Genomic DNA, 15572 nt, shown 5'->3' on the forward strand with positions numbered 1-15572 from the left:
TTTTTTATAGCTGATAAGTAATAGCTCAAATGGCATAGTCTCCCCATACTCAATTAAGAGGTTGCGGGTTCGAATCTCATATCTTTGGTAAAAAAAAAAGAAACATAATATATTTGTTAATTATATATATTTTAATTTTTTATAGTCATAAATTTTAATATTTGAATTTGTAAATTTTCAATGATAACTTATAGACAAATTAATATGTAAAATTTTAAATTTTATTAATTTAAAAATCATTAATTTTAATTATTTAAAATTTTATATTAAATTTTTAATAATTTTATTTTATATTTAATTAAACTGATTTCATTACTATTCAATCTTAGTTAGACCATTCAACTATCGAATTAGTCATTTGATCGATTTAATAATTAGTCCAATTCCACAACTCTAGTCAAAGTTCACCAAAATTCTAATGATGTGAATGAGAATTATGAAGAGGTTGGGAACCGGTACCTCATCATAAACCAAATACATGGATCAAACCAACTGAATGCTCCGATCAAGACAAAAGAAAAAAAAAAACTTTGATATATAGGTCCTAATTAAACAAAATAACAAGGGAGAGGCTTGACCAAATTAAACAAGATCGTCCATGGTGGTGGTTTGTAAACTAGACCAACTAGTTTAAACAACCTCGTTTGTCAATGTGTGCGTGACTGTGTATTGTGTGTATATTTATATTTTATAGTGTAATTGACTTTGAAAAAAAGTCAACATTTCGGGAGACTACTTTCGCAAATAAAACAAATAGTGTAATACGGTGAGTATTAAATTAATATATAAAAGTCAAACATTCTTATTATAATTATTTATCTAATAATAAGCAGGTGAACTTTATTTTATAATACTTTGTCTAAATTCAAACATGATTAAATTGTTGCTCTTTTTGAAAGTTTTGACTTAATGATGACTACTAGTCACCAAAAAAAAATTAAGAGACTTTGACCGAGACTAACTGTATGTGAATTGGGGGAAGGCATGCCGAGTCAGAGGAAACAGCCTGCAAATTTCAACAGAGGACGGCAATACAATAAAATATTATTATTGGTTAATTAATTCATATTAGACAAATTCAGACTAGCATACATATCTACTACTGCTACTAGTATATTATACTCTCCTCATATATAAATACCAATACCAATGTCAATGTCCCTGCCAAGTTTATTTCTTCAAATTCTCAAAGTAGTGGGAATATGATCATGGAGACATCACGTGTAGAAGGAAGAAGAAGGGGAGGTGCAGTTGCAGGGTCCAAAGCCTGCAGGCCTAGTAGTAAACAAGATAGAGAAGATGAAGAAGAAGAAGAAGCAGCCGGTGATAGTGCATTTGAGGTCTCCGAAGGTGATTCACGTGAGGCCTCAAGAGTTTATGGCTCTAGTGCAGCACCTTACTGGCAACTCTACCACTACTGCACCCAAGCAGAGACAGCAACATTTTCTAGATTTTCTATGACCACCACAAAATTATTTCATACTTACCTAATCAAGCATCAGTTCCAAGTATTTTTAAAGGCTGCTTGAAATTGAATTTTATGTTGTATGCTTTGATCCATTTAATTTAATTACATAAAAGAAACCACTATGCATTATTGTAAATGGAACATCTATTACCTTTTTCTAAGGTGTAATATTTACCTACAAAAATGTTTCTCTAGGTCAGTGAAATAATTTTTTTTTTGTCTTTAAATAATTCTTCAATTTAGAACATGAATGATACTGTACATATTTTTCCAATCACACAGGAAGAGCATTCTGAAATCACTGGACCAATGGAGGCCGCCTGGCCCAATTGAAAAATTCGAAACAAAAATGTTATTTATTTTCCTAAAATTAAAATAGGATTATAAGTTAAATTGAGTTAATTTAAATTATATTTTAATAATTTAGAAAAAGAAATTTTGCTAATAATTTGTAAATACTATTGATTAGCTAGAGACAATAATTAAGCCACCAAATAAGATGTGAGTACTATAATGTGAATCTAAAACAATAAAGCATAAATTTGCTATTAATAAAAAAAAATTAAAATGAAGGATTTTTTTTTTCTTTAACTAACAAACAGTATAACTCAATTTAGATTATCCAATGAGTAAATACTATGCACCTCCACATTATCTCCGATGATAATATTCTTCAGTGGGACAAGAGTAGGAACAAGGCGAACCATTTGAAACTTGTCATGAACCTTGAAATCATACCAAGGAGTCGCACAAATCCTAAACTCTTGATTTTCACTATCACAGTAGACAATACAACTAGGTAATTGAGATGTGGTTATAGAAGAATTAGTATTACGGTCAGAACTTACAGAATACTGGTAAACAGGAATCCAAGATTCTCCATCTCCAAATCTTTCCATCATCCACATTGAGATAAGCAGCTCATTAAAATACATGAAGTAAATAGAACCCTTGAATTCTAATATGGAGCCTGTACCTTGACCCTTGGGCGCGTTAGAGAAGAATTGGAACTGCTCCGTGTCAAAATTTCCATCAACATCTATACCAACCCAATGAATTGTCCCGTTAAAATAAGTAGAATAATTTAACACACATGTCAAATTCTTGGGATAATCTACCTCAATGTTTATCCATGTTGATGTTCCAACTGTGTGCATTTTAATAACCATACTGATTATCATGTTTAAAGATATAGATTCTCATTGCCTTGTATTGGTTTGTTTTTGGATGAAAACCAAAACACCGAAATATTTGCTCACAGGGTGTCAAGATTGGAGGTTGTTTTGGAAGTCTTATGAACTCACCTGTTATTGGGTTGCAAACAAGTGAGATGTCTCTATCCATTGAACAACTCAAGTATAAAAGACCATTACAAGAAAGCACATCCACATAAACTCCTGTACCCTGTATTGATTTGGGATCAGGCAAAGGAATCTCAAATTTAGGATCAAGTTTTATGCTGCTACTACTGTTAGGTTCCAAGACCTCAAACAAATTGAGACACAATGGATTGTTTCTCCTTTCATACCATTCAATTCGGTCATATTCAACAACGTGAAAGTTTCTTGAATGCCAACGTCGGATTATGGCAGCAGGAGATGTATAAGTATAGAGTAACTTGGCAAAGTTTGGATCAGAAATCAATGTATTCCAATACTTACAAACACATCTACAAATGAGAACAGATTTTATGGGAAGTCTAACAAAGATGTTGATAATTATATCGACTGAAAGACTATCAAAACAAGACCTTCGTATTTGGTGTTTCCTGACAATTAAATACAAAATAATTCAGAGGAAGAGAAATAAAAAATTCGCGGCGTTGTTTTTGTGTTACTCCATGAAAAAATAAAATATAGCTTACCTCATCCAGCATGCAAAGAAACATTGGAAGAGGGATTTAATCATTTTTTCCATCACTCTTACGTAGCAAGAATTGTTGGAAGAAAGTAGGCACCTAATGATTGAAGCAAGTGAAATTGATGTTTTCAAGAGAAGTATACTAATTTGTAAAGAAACTTCAAAATAAATTTTTTAAAAAACCACAAATAATAGCATTGGCTACATTATTTTCTATTTTTGGACTAACCTTAAATCAAGGATATATACAAATGCAAACGATACAATTAGGTATTTATTATAATTTACTCTTTAATCAGTCATTTTTTATTATAATAATTATTTTTAGACATTATGTCTGAAATATTTTTTTATATATTTAAAATTCAAAATTATATCTCACAATATTTAAATTTAAATTTAAACCAAACAAAACAAAAATAACAAATCAAAATTAAACTCTAACCAAATTAAAATTAAAATAATACTATCAAAATTAATTTTTTCAATTTTAAAACTGGTATAAATTCTTTTTATCCTAATTAACCAGAGTAATAAATACAATTACTTTTAGTCTTTTAGATGAGTTTCGGATATGTTAGGAACTTATTTAGTATATAATTTTATAATTTTAGATGTATTAAGAAAAAGTATACAACAGCAATGTTGAACATTAGCCTAATAATAATGACGATCACGTTTGTTTTATGACAAACAACGTTTTTTTTTTTCCTTTAAGTATACAGAAATTTTTATTTTATTAGTTTTGTATGCGTAGCTCAAAAAATTTGTTTAACAACCTCATTTCTGGATTTTATTATAGCTCAAAATCAAAGAAGCACAGGAAAATCAATTTTTTTTTATTATTTGTGTTAAAAAAATATTTATGTTAAGAAAATATAAAAACAAATTTGATGAATTTTGGACGTGTACTAAGTATTTTATATGTTATCTTATTATTTTTGATGTGTTAAAAGTTATTTATATAAAAAAATATAAACACAGATTTAAACGAATTTTAGAGGTATATTAAAAGTATTTTGTGTATTGTCTTATAATTAATTTAGATTTGTTATGAATATATATAAAATAATAAATAAAATAAACAAAATAATCACGGCAGACATACTATCAACACTTTGAAATGTTAATATAATGTTAAATATCAACTTCTACTAATGCCTATGATGGTACATGTTCTTCATAAAACTAAGGAATAAAAAATTGAAGTTACAGATTTCGTGGAAAAAAAAAAGCCAAACTTCCGTGAATAATAAAAGGTGAATTCTATGGTGCCTATAACTTGGTGCCTAACTTATTTTTTATGGCAACTTTTGAATATTTAATGATTATTTATTTTTATACTTTTAAAACTAAATATTGATTTTTAACCCTTTTTGGTAAGTTAGACAAACACTTTTAGACACCGTAACAATCACCATAATAAAAAGTTAAAAAGAAACTAAAACAATAAGTAAAGAAATAAATTAATTTTTTTTCTAAAAATAGAGAGATTTAAATTTGCGATTTATAAGTAAATATGAAAATACTGGCAACGGATTCCTTGCTCCATATTTTATGAAGGAGTATCATTAACCCACTTAAAAATAATTATAAATTGAACCCCGTTTTTTTTTATGAAAAAACTAAAAATTAGAAATTGACCTCTGTATTTATTAACTTTTACACTTTTTCCTTTTTAATTTTGATCACAGATTCAACGAGTGAAACCCCATAATGGTCCCTCAGATTGAGCCCGTGCACCAATGTTACCCTTGACTTTCGAAATGCTCTAATTGCACCCTTCAGATTGAGCTCCGTGCGAAATCCTGGTCCCTCCACCCAATTCCGGCGTGACTCAGCAGCCGAAGCGCTGAGCTGGCTGCTTATTGTCCACGTAGGCAGCCTTAAACGGCGCCGTTTTGCGTGGATGGCCTTAATGAATCAATACGACGTCGTTTTGCCTTGGAGGGGAATTGAAACGTTGCTTGGGGAGGGGGTTGATCATTCGTTAGGCTTTCTCCTACTTCTCTTCAAACGTTTCCTCTCGCTGTCGTCCAGAGAATGGTGTGACATTAGGGCACTTTCTGGCTATTGCTTGAGTGAGTTCATTGCCAGGAGAAGGAAGTACGCCACAGGTACGAAGTGGTTGAAGCAGAGGCTATCGTCATCGTCAGCTACAACAAGGTTAGTAATACAGAATGTGTAGTTGAATTTTAAATTTTTTTTTTTGGTTTTCACTGATGGATGTTCACGTGGTGTCTTGATTGAAGCAGAGTTGATATTCGTTTGGTGTCTTGTTTAGATTTCTGTGTTGTTAGGTTTTTGTGGTTACGTTGTTAGGCAGGGGTTTGGTTTGCTCTGTTTTTTTTCTTCCTCAAAGAAAGGTTGCATGTGTTTAATTTGTTTGTTAACTTATCTGGTAGATGGATGAAGTACTGGACATTATGTTTCATCATGGAGGAAGTTTTGAGAAGGGCGTGGATGGAAAGATTGGTTACTATCCGGACAACAGAAACTGCCTAGGTGATGTTGAGGTGGATAGCTTGGATGTATTTTACCTGAGAAACTATTATAAGGAGCTAGGTTATGACAGAATGAAGGAAGTCTGGTGGCTTGTACCTGGAAAGAGCATAGGGGAGGGATTGAGGAAGTTAAATAGTGATGCAGACCTAAGAGAGATGTGTGAGATGGGTTCACAGAATGCCGGCCTTGTTGATATCTACATTGAACATCAGGTTTCGTCACCTGAACTGATAGAAGGGGAGGAGGTTATGGTATACATTGATGATCAAGTAAGGGACCTTGGGACTCAAGCTAAGGAAAATGTTGCAGCTGCCCCAGACGATGGTTCTAGGCCAAATCATGGAAAGAATCCTACTGCTAATGTGAGTCGACCTAGAGAGGAAGGGGTAAAAGCATCAGTTAAGGTGCCGTCTGAACAAAAAGTTAAAAAGAAGGCCAATAACACCCCGAAACCAAGTCAAACAAAAGTTCATAGGAGGTATTGCCTCAGGTCTGCCACTGGGATAGGAGGCACAAAGGCTCAGAAAAGAGGGCAGGGTAGCAAGATCCCAGTGATGTTGATGTCATCTGATGAGGAGTCCTCTAAAACTGATGATAGTTCAGAAGATGAGCCCTATAAACCAGTAAGGGAAGACAGCTCATCTGATTCATGTGCTGCGGACCCTGTTCCTTCACCTAAGGTAAAGGGTAAGAAGAAAACAAGTAAGGGGAGTGCTTCACAGGATAAAGGTAAGGGAAAGAATAAGATGAAGGAGAAGATTTGTGTTGATGAAGATGCTTATGTGGAGGGTAATTCTGATATTGAAGTGGATTTTGGAAAAGTTGGAACTGATAAGAATGATGATTATGATGCATACGATCCTGGGACTGATTCTGATGGTGCCAACTCTTGGCATTCATTGGAGATGAAAACCCCACCCAATTCTGAAGATGAACTAGAAGAGGAGACCGAGTCTGATGAGGTGTTTCCTGTTTTTAGAGAGGGGACTAGGTTCGGGGAGCTTCACTTGGAGGTTGGAATGAAGTTTAATACAAAGTGGGATTTCAAAGAGGCTGTTAGGGAGTACACCATCCAGGAGGGAAGGCGTATTCGGTTCAATAAAAATGATAGGAATAGGCTTAGGGCAGTTTGCAAGGTGAAGGAATGTGGTTGGGTCATCTTTGCTTCCAAGGACCGAGACGATACTTGCTGGCAAGTGAAGACTTTCAGAGATGATCATAGTTGTGCAAGGGAGGATAAGAACAGAGCAGCCAATCGTAACTGGGTTGCTAGTAAGCTGGTGAAGAAAGTCAAAAAGTATCCCAACTTCAGGCATTGTGATGCAAACACCTTCTTCAAGACCAAGTATGATCTGTCATTGAATAGGAACTCGATCTCTAGGGCACTGTCTGATGCTAGAAACCTTGTATATGGTGATGAAAAGGCTCAGTATGCAATGGTGAGGGACTATGGGGAGACACTACTGAAGACAAACCCGGGTTCAACTGTCGAAATTTGCACCATCCCACAGCCAAACGGTGATGTGATATTTGAGAAAATGTATGTGTGTTTAAGTGGCTGCAAGAATGGATTTAAGGCAGGATGTCGTCCACTCATTGGACTTGATGGTGCTTTCCTAAAAACTGTCTTTGGAGGGCAGATTCTCTCAGCTATTGGGCAGGATGCAAACCACCACATATATGTCATTGCTTGGGCAGTTGTAGAAGTTGAAAACACTGCCAACTGGAAATGGTTCCTGGAACTACTGCACGCAGATTTGGGAGATTACAAGACACATGGTTGGTGTTTCATATCCGACATGCAAAAGGTACACTACTGCTAATCCCTTCTAATTTAGTTTCCAGTTTATTTGCATCACTGTGTTACAATATCCTTGATCTGTAAGAGGCTTGCTGATATCTGAGTAGGACTACTGTAGATGCACGATAGTAAAAGTTAGGGACAATTATGGTGCCTTTGTTAGAAACTCAGGGACTATTATGGTGAAAATTAACAAAGTGAGGGTCTAGTATGGTGAAAATAAAAAAATTAAGGGTCTAAATGGATGAGCATATAACTATGTATTCAACATACTTCTCTCTGCTGTATCTGTGTTAATTATTATTGGCATCCACTCTGTGTTGTAGGGACTCATAAATGCTGTACAGGAGGTGATGCCCAATGTGCATCACCGTTTCTGTGTGTGGCATTTGTGGAAGAATTTCAACAAGCAATGGAAAGATCTGGAGCTAAGAGGGTTGCTATGGGATTGTGCACGAGCCACAACATTTGAGGAATTCAGGGAACATAGGAAAAAGTTAAAGAGGCTTAATCCGGAGGCATGGGCATACCTAGAAAAGTGGCCAACACATTCTTGGACAAGATCTCAGTTTAGTCACAAGCCAAAGTTAGACTCAATTTGTAACAATACGTGCGAAGTATTCAACGCAAAGATTAAGGAAGCTAGGAGGAAGCCTATAATCACACTGCTGGAAGAGGTTAGGATGTTCGTAATGAGGACGATGGCCAAAAATAAAGTGAAGTTGGATAATCATGTGGGGATACTTCCCCCAGTGATCAAGAGCAGACTGGAGAAGCTGAGGAAGGAATCTAGGCAATGGCAACCAATCTGGGCTGGAGACACCGGATACGAGAAGTTCGAGGTACATGGACACCCTACACACCATGTAGTGGATCTGGGGAAAAGGCTATGTACTTGTCAGTTTTGGATGCTAACAGGTAATGTCTTTAACTGTTACTTAATTATTAAACTACTCTGCCTAGTGAGTCTAATTAACTATGCACCTACTTGTTATTGCTGATGATGGTGTTGCAGGAATCCCATGTGTGCACGCATGTGCTGCTATTGCAAGGGTCAACAAGTGGCCTGAGGATTTCTGCCACAAGCTCCTCACAATGGAGTCCTACAAAGCCACTTACTCCCACCACATAAATCCTATATCTGGCCAACAATTATGGGAAAGATCTGAGGCCAACAGACCATTGGCACCTTTGGTTAAGAGGAAACCTGGACAGCTCCAAACCAAGAGAAGGAAGGATGCGGATGAGGGGGGTCACTCTAGCAAGAAATCCAAGTCAACCACCACTCTGAAGAGACAGCTACGACCATTCACTTGCAAGTATTGCTTGCAGAAAGGTCATACAAAAAGAGGGTGTCAGAAGAAGAAGGCGGCTGAAGCTGCAGAGGCTGAGAAGAAGAAAGCTGCGGAGGCTGCTGCTAAAGACCCTAAGGCTGCTGCTCAGAATGTCACTGCAACTGCCACTGCTTCAGCTACAACAACTACTTCCAATGCACCTCAAGCTGCAACTGCCTATGCTACTGCTACAAGCTCTGGAATTGCAACAGCGTCCGCTACTGCAACTGCTACTGCATCTGCCCCTTCTCCTGCCACTCTTGTGGATGTGGATGTCCAGCAGGCTGAAATTGATTTGTCTCAGCCCTCATACTCTGAAGCTGAAAACTCCCAAAAGGTATTTGTTTAATAATGTTTCATGTAATGTGTTTTTATTACTTGTCTTATTTTATAGGCTTTATGTCAAATATTGTCTATATTGCAGCAGCATGAACAAACCAGGAACACACCTACAAGACCTGGGAAACTGCCACTTAGAAGAAGGTCACTTCCTCCAACTGGCTCTGCATCATTCAATCCAATGGAGGGAGCTAGTGAGGCAACTGCAGCAAGGCTTGCCAACTTCCTGAAGTTTGTACCCATCCCAGGATTCAAACCGCCAAGAAAGAAGTGATGCAGATCCTAGCTTTAGGTTGAGATTATGAAAGATTGTAATATTTTGTGAAACAATTATCTTAGTCTCTTTTGTTTGGTCATGGTGATTTATAGACACCTCTGCAACTTTTAAATACTAATTAAGTTGCTGGAATCTAGCTGAAACAATGCTCAAAATTTTTTGGCTTGTTATTGTCATCAATGCATTATTGCAGAATTTTATATGAACTATTTTTATTGTGATTCAGTTATGAATTGTGCCTTATGTAAGCTCATCCTACTGTTGCTTATCCATATCAATTATGTTTACAAGAACAAAACCAAATAGTCATTCAGTATATCAAAAACAATCTAATGTCAATTACATTATTCATAAACTGGATTACACTGGTTGTGTGTTTCAGCTCTCACCCTAATCAAACCTTCAACAGTAACATCAACACAAACACAACTAACATAAATACCCCTAAACCAAGCACTTGGACCATCAGCTTTACATTTCTCACATCTGCTTCCAGTTTGCCCACCTTCCATGCAATGTTCATCTTCATCCCACCTTGCTCATCTTCTTCATCAGATTTCAGCGGCACCTCATCCTTTGCCGAATCTGCCCAGACAAATAACCCACACCAATTCTTTCCACTAGTCTGCAAACAAGCATCAACCTTATCAAACAACTACCTCAAGTAACCAACACTATAAATTTCAGCCAAATTTCAGCCAGTAATTGCACTCACGTTATAATTCGGACACCCGAAGAATGGCTTATTAGGATGACTCTCCGTCCCTGACCACCGAAGGACAGGCCTACACCCACAACCACACCACTCTGGAACTGCTGAACGCCGGGCACGCACATTGTTTCCTCTCCAGATTCCAGTCGCAGATGAGCGATTCGACCTACGAGAAGCTTGACTGTCACTCATGGCGGGAGAGGACGAAGAAGAATAACAGGGAAGAAGAGGGAGAGTTGGACGACGAACCAATACACATAGAAAGAGGGAAGAACAACTTAGGGTTTATAATTTGTACCAGGGACTACTTTAGGGAATTTTGACATTCTTTGAAGATCCTCCACATCAGCTAGCCGTTTAAGGCTGCCTACGTGGACAATAAGCAGCCAGCTCAGCACTCCGGCTGCTGAGTCACGCCGGAATTGGGTGGAGGGACCAGGATTTCGCACGGAGCTCAATCTGGAGGGTGCAATTAGAGCATTTCGAAAGTCAGGGGTAACATTGGTGCACGGGCTCAATCTGAGGGGCCATTATGGGGTTTTACTCCAGATTCAACGTTGTAAACTATTTGCTCTGATAGGGTTTTGTCCTCTTTCAATAGTAATTGACATGGTTTCTTCCTCTTCCTCTTCCTCTGCCGTCTCTCTCATCCGCGCAACCCGCTTCTGCAGCCGCCTCGCAACCAGCTTCCGCTTCCACTGCCCGCGCCACCCGCTTCTCCGCGCCGCGCAATCCACTTCCCCGCCGCCGCACAATCCGCTTCCCCCGCTTTCTTTCAGGTAACATTTTCACCCTATCTCTTGTATATATATATATATTTTCTTGCTTCTTTCCAAACTCATATTCTATTTAGTTTATTTTGTTTTATTGCTTTTTCTATGGTAAGGTTTGTGTGAATTTGAATGAAGTTTAATTTCAATTTGTGTTTGATATATGTTAAAGAAACTTTGTTTCAGTTGTTTATCAGTGATTCTATTTTTCTGGTTCATATGTGTTGTTTCTTCTTATTTATTGGTAACAACCTTAATTTGATTGATTCTGTATGTGCATATTAAATTTGATTTCTTACTAGCTAGCTAGCTTGCTATAGTGATATGACATTATTATTATGCACAGCTTCGTATTTAGGGCTTAAAGAGTTTTTGCCACCATATTTGGATCCAAATCTCACAAATCAAGAACTCATCTCAGGAGTCAGCTTTGCCTCTGATGGTTCTGGTTATGACACACTTACACCAACTCTCAGTGTATCTATAACACTACTCTTTTTCTTTATCTACATCTTATTTATCACATGCCTGAAATGGTTATAATTTCTTTTTTTTTCCCCTCAAATATATGTTTCATGCCTAGCTTTAATTTGTCAATTTGGTTAAAAATATTTTTGTACAAAATTACTTACCTAAATCCTCTTTATGTATAGATATAGTTGGATAGAAGTATTAAGTATACATAGATTGGTTAATTTTTCTGAATTTGCATTGGTCTCTCTATTAATTGCAGAATGTAATTTCAATTCGAAAACAGTTGGAACATTTCAAAGAATACAAAAATAGGTTGGAGAGGATTCTTGGTAAACAGAAAACAGAAGATCATATGAAGAACGCTATATTTTTCAGAAGTGCAGGGACAAATGACTTTGTTATTAATTATTTTACATTGCCAATACGAAGAAGAAAGACAGAGGATAAGTTATTGTTTGGAACGGTGTAGAATTGAAGGAAGTAATTGGTATCCAGAGGAAGAGAAAGAAGAGGACAGAGGATAAGTTATTGTTTTGCAGCATGAAGCAGCAGCTACCTGGCGTTGATGCTAAATTGTAGAAGATTACAGAGAAGAGAAGAGTAGCATTTCTGCTAGGGTTTTTCATTCAATTTCATTCACCACCATTCTCTCATCCTCTTCCTCTGCTGTATCTCTTGTTCGCCAATCCTCGCCGCCACAACACGCCTCAGACGACGGCGCAACCTGCTTCCGCCGCCGCCGCGCAAGACGCTGCCTCAACGCTTGGAGGTTAGTTAATCATTATGCCTTTTCAATTCATCATTTCGTATGTTTTTTTCTTTTTTGGGTGATAATAGTGATGATATTGCTGTGCTAGTAGTTAGGAGGAATGTTATTGCCATGAAAACGAAACAAAATTGAGTGTAAAGGCCAATCAAATCTGAACTTTGAGCATAAGGGGATCAAATCCTTGTTGAACCATTCCCTTTTCAACGTCAAAACCTCAACTAGCAAAGTAGATGAATGAATCAAAGAATTTTACCTTTATAACAATAATGATTGCATGTCTATATAAATTTGTTTCCAGTAAAGTTATAATTAAATTCTTGTGCAGATGTGTGAATGTGATTCCATACAAAATAATATTTTTCCTTTGTATAATTATGGCCTCATGTCCATTTTAACCCCCTTCTTGGCTTTTTGCACTTTGCTATTCTTTTTTTGTTGCCTTTACTGCAAGTTCATAACCATATGATATGATATGAATGTCATTTGATAATGACTTGGATGATCACATGAACATTGAAGATGACTCACTAGTACTTTTACCAATGAGTTATGACAAAGTTTTAATTGCTGCCTATTAGCTAGTACTAATGATATTATATTGCTTATATTGTAGGTATATGATGAGAATGCTTCATACAGTAGCAATGAAGTGCTGTAATATGGTATAGTATTTTGGTTTAAGGTTGTGGAATCCTTTATTTCTGGTTTAAGATGCTAGTTAGGAATATTTCATGTAGATCTATTTACAAAGGCCATGTGAAATGCGAGATTTAACTTGAGCATTAGACCATACATTAGGTTCCAAAAATTGACTCCCATAGAATTCATTGTAAACATTTTCTCCCTTCCCCCTTTCCTTTTTAAATCCTGTTGTAATTTCAATTAAAATTATTCAATATGATATGGTTAATTTTGATCTTACCTGTAATTGTGGGACAGTTCTGATCTGCAATTAGCAATAGCCTTGCAACAACAGGATATCACTACATTCCAAATATGTATAAGCCACTGCCTTTTCACTTTCATCTTTCTTTCTGGTTAATTTTTTTGAATCTAAGATGAGTTTGTGTTGTGAAATTGGATTATGAGTTTTCAGATTCTAAGTTTTCAGATGGCTTTAAGATCAAGAAATGCAGGACTGTCTACTAATAGGAATAACGCAGAATGGATTGAACCATGATCTTTAGGGCAATTGCTTTTAATGCTATATCCTTTGGTGTGTCTTGTTGGATTTATCTTAAACTAGGCTAATATCTTTGGTCCTATATGAAGTATTTGGTCAAAGAAAACTACTCTTACCAACATTTTTAATTCTCCCAGTTGCCCTTACCAACATTCATCTTTCATGTTCATGTCATTTGGAGTTGGTTTTTACTTTTTACCATTAAAAAAGAAAACCGGCATTTCTTCTGAAACCATCTACACTCACATTTTCAACGTCTCTTTCCTAACTTTCTTTTTGTATGAAATTTCTAAAAAATATTTTTTAGGTGAGTACTATTGTTACTTTTAGAACACTAAAATAAATATAATACAGATCCTAGACATGGAGTGCTTATCAGTTTCTAGTATTGACTGGTGTTTACATCTCCCTGATTATTATCAGTGTTGTTTTAATTCATCATATTCTATATGTAATCGATGTGGTGGTGAATTAAATTGACTTTCAGCAAGGGAAGATTCGGATTGCGTCAAGCAGAGACTTGGTGGTCAGAGAACCGGGACAAGGTATACAAAAGGTACAATGTTCATAGTAGTGCAGTCAAGTCTTCCAACCAAGCAGGGGCACCGCATAGGACAGAAGGTGCTGGTTCTATTGAGGGACACTGCACAAGGGTCCTATTTAAGAGCAAACTATAAAAAATATTGGTTTTATTTTATATTGTGTTAGTTTGAATCACACTTTTGTTTCTTATAAAGGTTGATCAATGCTCCTGTGAATCGCTCTTCTGTCTATTATTTAATTATTTTTCCTTTATAATATTCCATTTTTGTATGGAGGGAGGAAGATCCGACCTTGAAGTGACATGGGAGCATTTTTTATATTCTTTCTTTTGCTTCTTTTCTTTTAACTTTTTCTAATCCAAATATGTATAGCAAGAGCCATTTTACTGCGTGATAAGAGCTAAACACGAGCTCATCTCTCTTTCTTTTTTGGTTTTCAATAATTTTTGCTTCTCTCTTTGATTCGGTGCCCATCAAGAAAGATTGTTTCTCGATTGCAAAAATGTAAATATATTATTTTTAAAAATATTAAAATTTAAAATTTTATTTAAAATTTTAAAAGATAAATTTAAAATTTGAAGAGTAAAATTCTACTTCGATCTTTAACCATTTACGAAAAGAACATAGCGTAATTAGTAAATAGATCATTATTATCTAAATTTCAAGTAATTTTGTACTTATAGTTGTAAAATATACATTATACAATTTATTTTTTTACTTTAATAAAGATGAGTTTATCATAAAAAAAAAATAAAAAAAAATAAGGTAAATAACACTGATGATTTTTAGTTTTATCCAGAATTATAAATAAGTTTTTAATAGGATAATGTAAAAGTGATACACAATGAAAGAGATAAAAAATAATCATACAAATAATCATATAAAGCTACAAAGTACAACATCAATCATAAAATAAAGTAACACAATTATTATTCACTTGAGGGAGGAGGAAGAGGCAAGACTTTTTTAGAAATATTCCAATATTGCATCACTGCCATGCAAATATCATAGTATATTGGTCTATGCTGCAAGGATTCGCAAAGCACTTGGATAACAGCTTATATGCACTCTGGTTGTAATATTTAAGACAGAATTCATCATTGTTGACATTGAGCCTGCAATCATCCATTTTCCTTTAAAAGAAAATAGAACTGAAGTATAATATAGCCCGTAGGTACATTCATAGAACTGAAGTATATCTCATGAAAAGTAAGAAAAGTAGAAATAATAGAAAAGACTCAAAGAAAAGTATATCTCATGAAAAGTAAGAAAAGGCTCAAAGTGGTCACAGCCTCGCAGGAATAATCTAAGCCCGTAGGTACATTCATAGGTTGAGGGATATGTTACCTACAATCAAATCATAACCAAACTTAGTATAAAAAAAGGCTCAAAGTTTGACAATAATGTCAATTTGCTTATATAACTAGAATATACAAGTATCAATATATAGGAAGCAAATTTTACCATAAGTGCTGATAAGTTGTCCTTGTGAGTTTCTGCGACCTTTCTCAACTATGCAATGTTAATGTTACCCTTGG

General features: G+C 35.5%; 2 protein-coding genes across 2 annotated transcripts; one reads left to right on the forward strand and one right to left on the reverse strand.

The window, feature by feature from the left end:
• Positions 1-2076: 2076 nt before the first annotated feature.
• On the reverse strand, positions 2077-3337 carry LOC107646316 (uncharacterized). Its single transcript, XM_016350507.1, has 3 exons — positions 3333-3337; positions 2773-3137; positions 2077-2615 (listed from the first exon to the last, which is right to left on the reverse strand). Exons 1-3 carry the CDS (start codon positions 3335-3337, stop codon positions 2077-2079), a joined length of 909 nt encoding a protein of 302 aa, XP_016205993.1.
• A 5392-nt stretch (positions 3338-8729) lies between these two features.
• Positions 8730-9581, forward strand: LOC148554485 (uncharacterized). Its single transcript, XM_088489756.1, has 2 exons — positions 8730-9305; positions 9393-9581. The coding sequence occupies exons 1-2, from the start codon at positions 8730-8732 to the stop codon at positions 9579-9581; spliced, it is 765 nt and encodes a 254-aa protein (XP_088345882.1).
• The last annotated feature ends 5991 nt before the right edge of the window (positions 9582-15572 follow it).

This window comes from Arachis ipaensis, chromosome B6, assembly GCF_059453495.1.
Source record: "Arachis ipaensis isolate K30076 ecotype BB chromosome B6, ASM5945349v1, whole genome shotgun sequence".
Classification (NCBI taxonomy): Eukaryota; Viridiplantae; Streptophyta; class Magnoliopsida; order Fabales; family Fabaceae; genus Arachis; species Arachis ipaensis.

What these genes read in the sequence shown, in the direction of transcription:
- LOC107646316 (XM_016350507.1), bottom strand. An exon ending in TGTTTGCAACCCAATAACAG is followed by an intron (nt 2,616 to 2,772) that starts GTGAGTTCATAA and finishes AAATGCACACAG; the next exon opens with TTGGAACATCAACATGGATA.
- LOC148554485 (XM_088489756.1), top strand. Translation starts at nt 8,730, where the DNA reads ATGGAGTCCTACAAAGCCACTTACTCCCACCACATAAATCCTATATCT. An exon ending in AAGCTGAAAACTCCCAAAAG is followed by an intron (nt 9,306 to 9,392) that starts GTATTTGTTTAA and finishes TCTATATTGCAG; the next exon opens with CAGCATGAACAAACCAGGAA.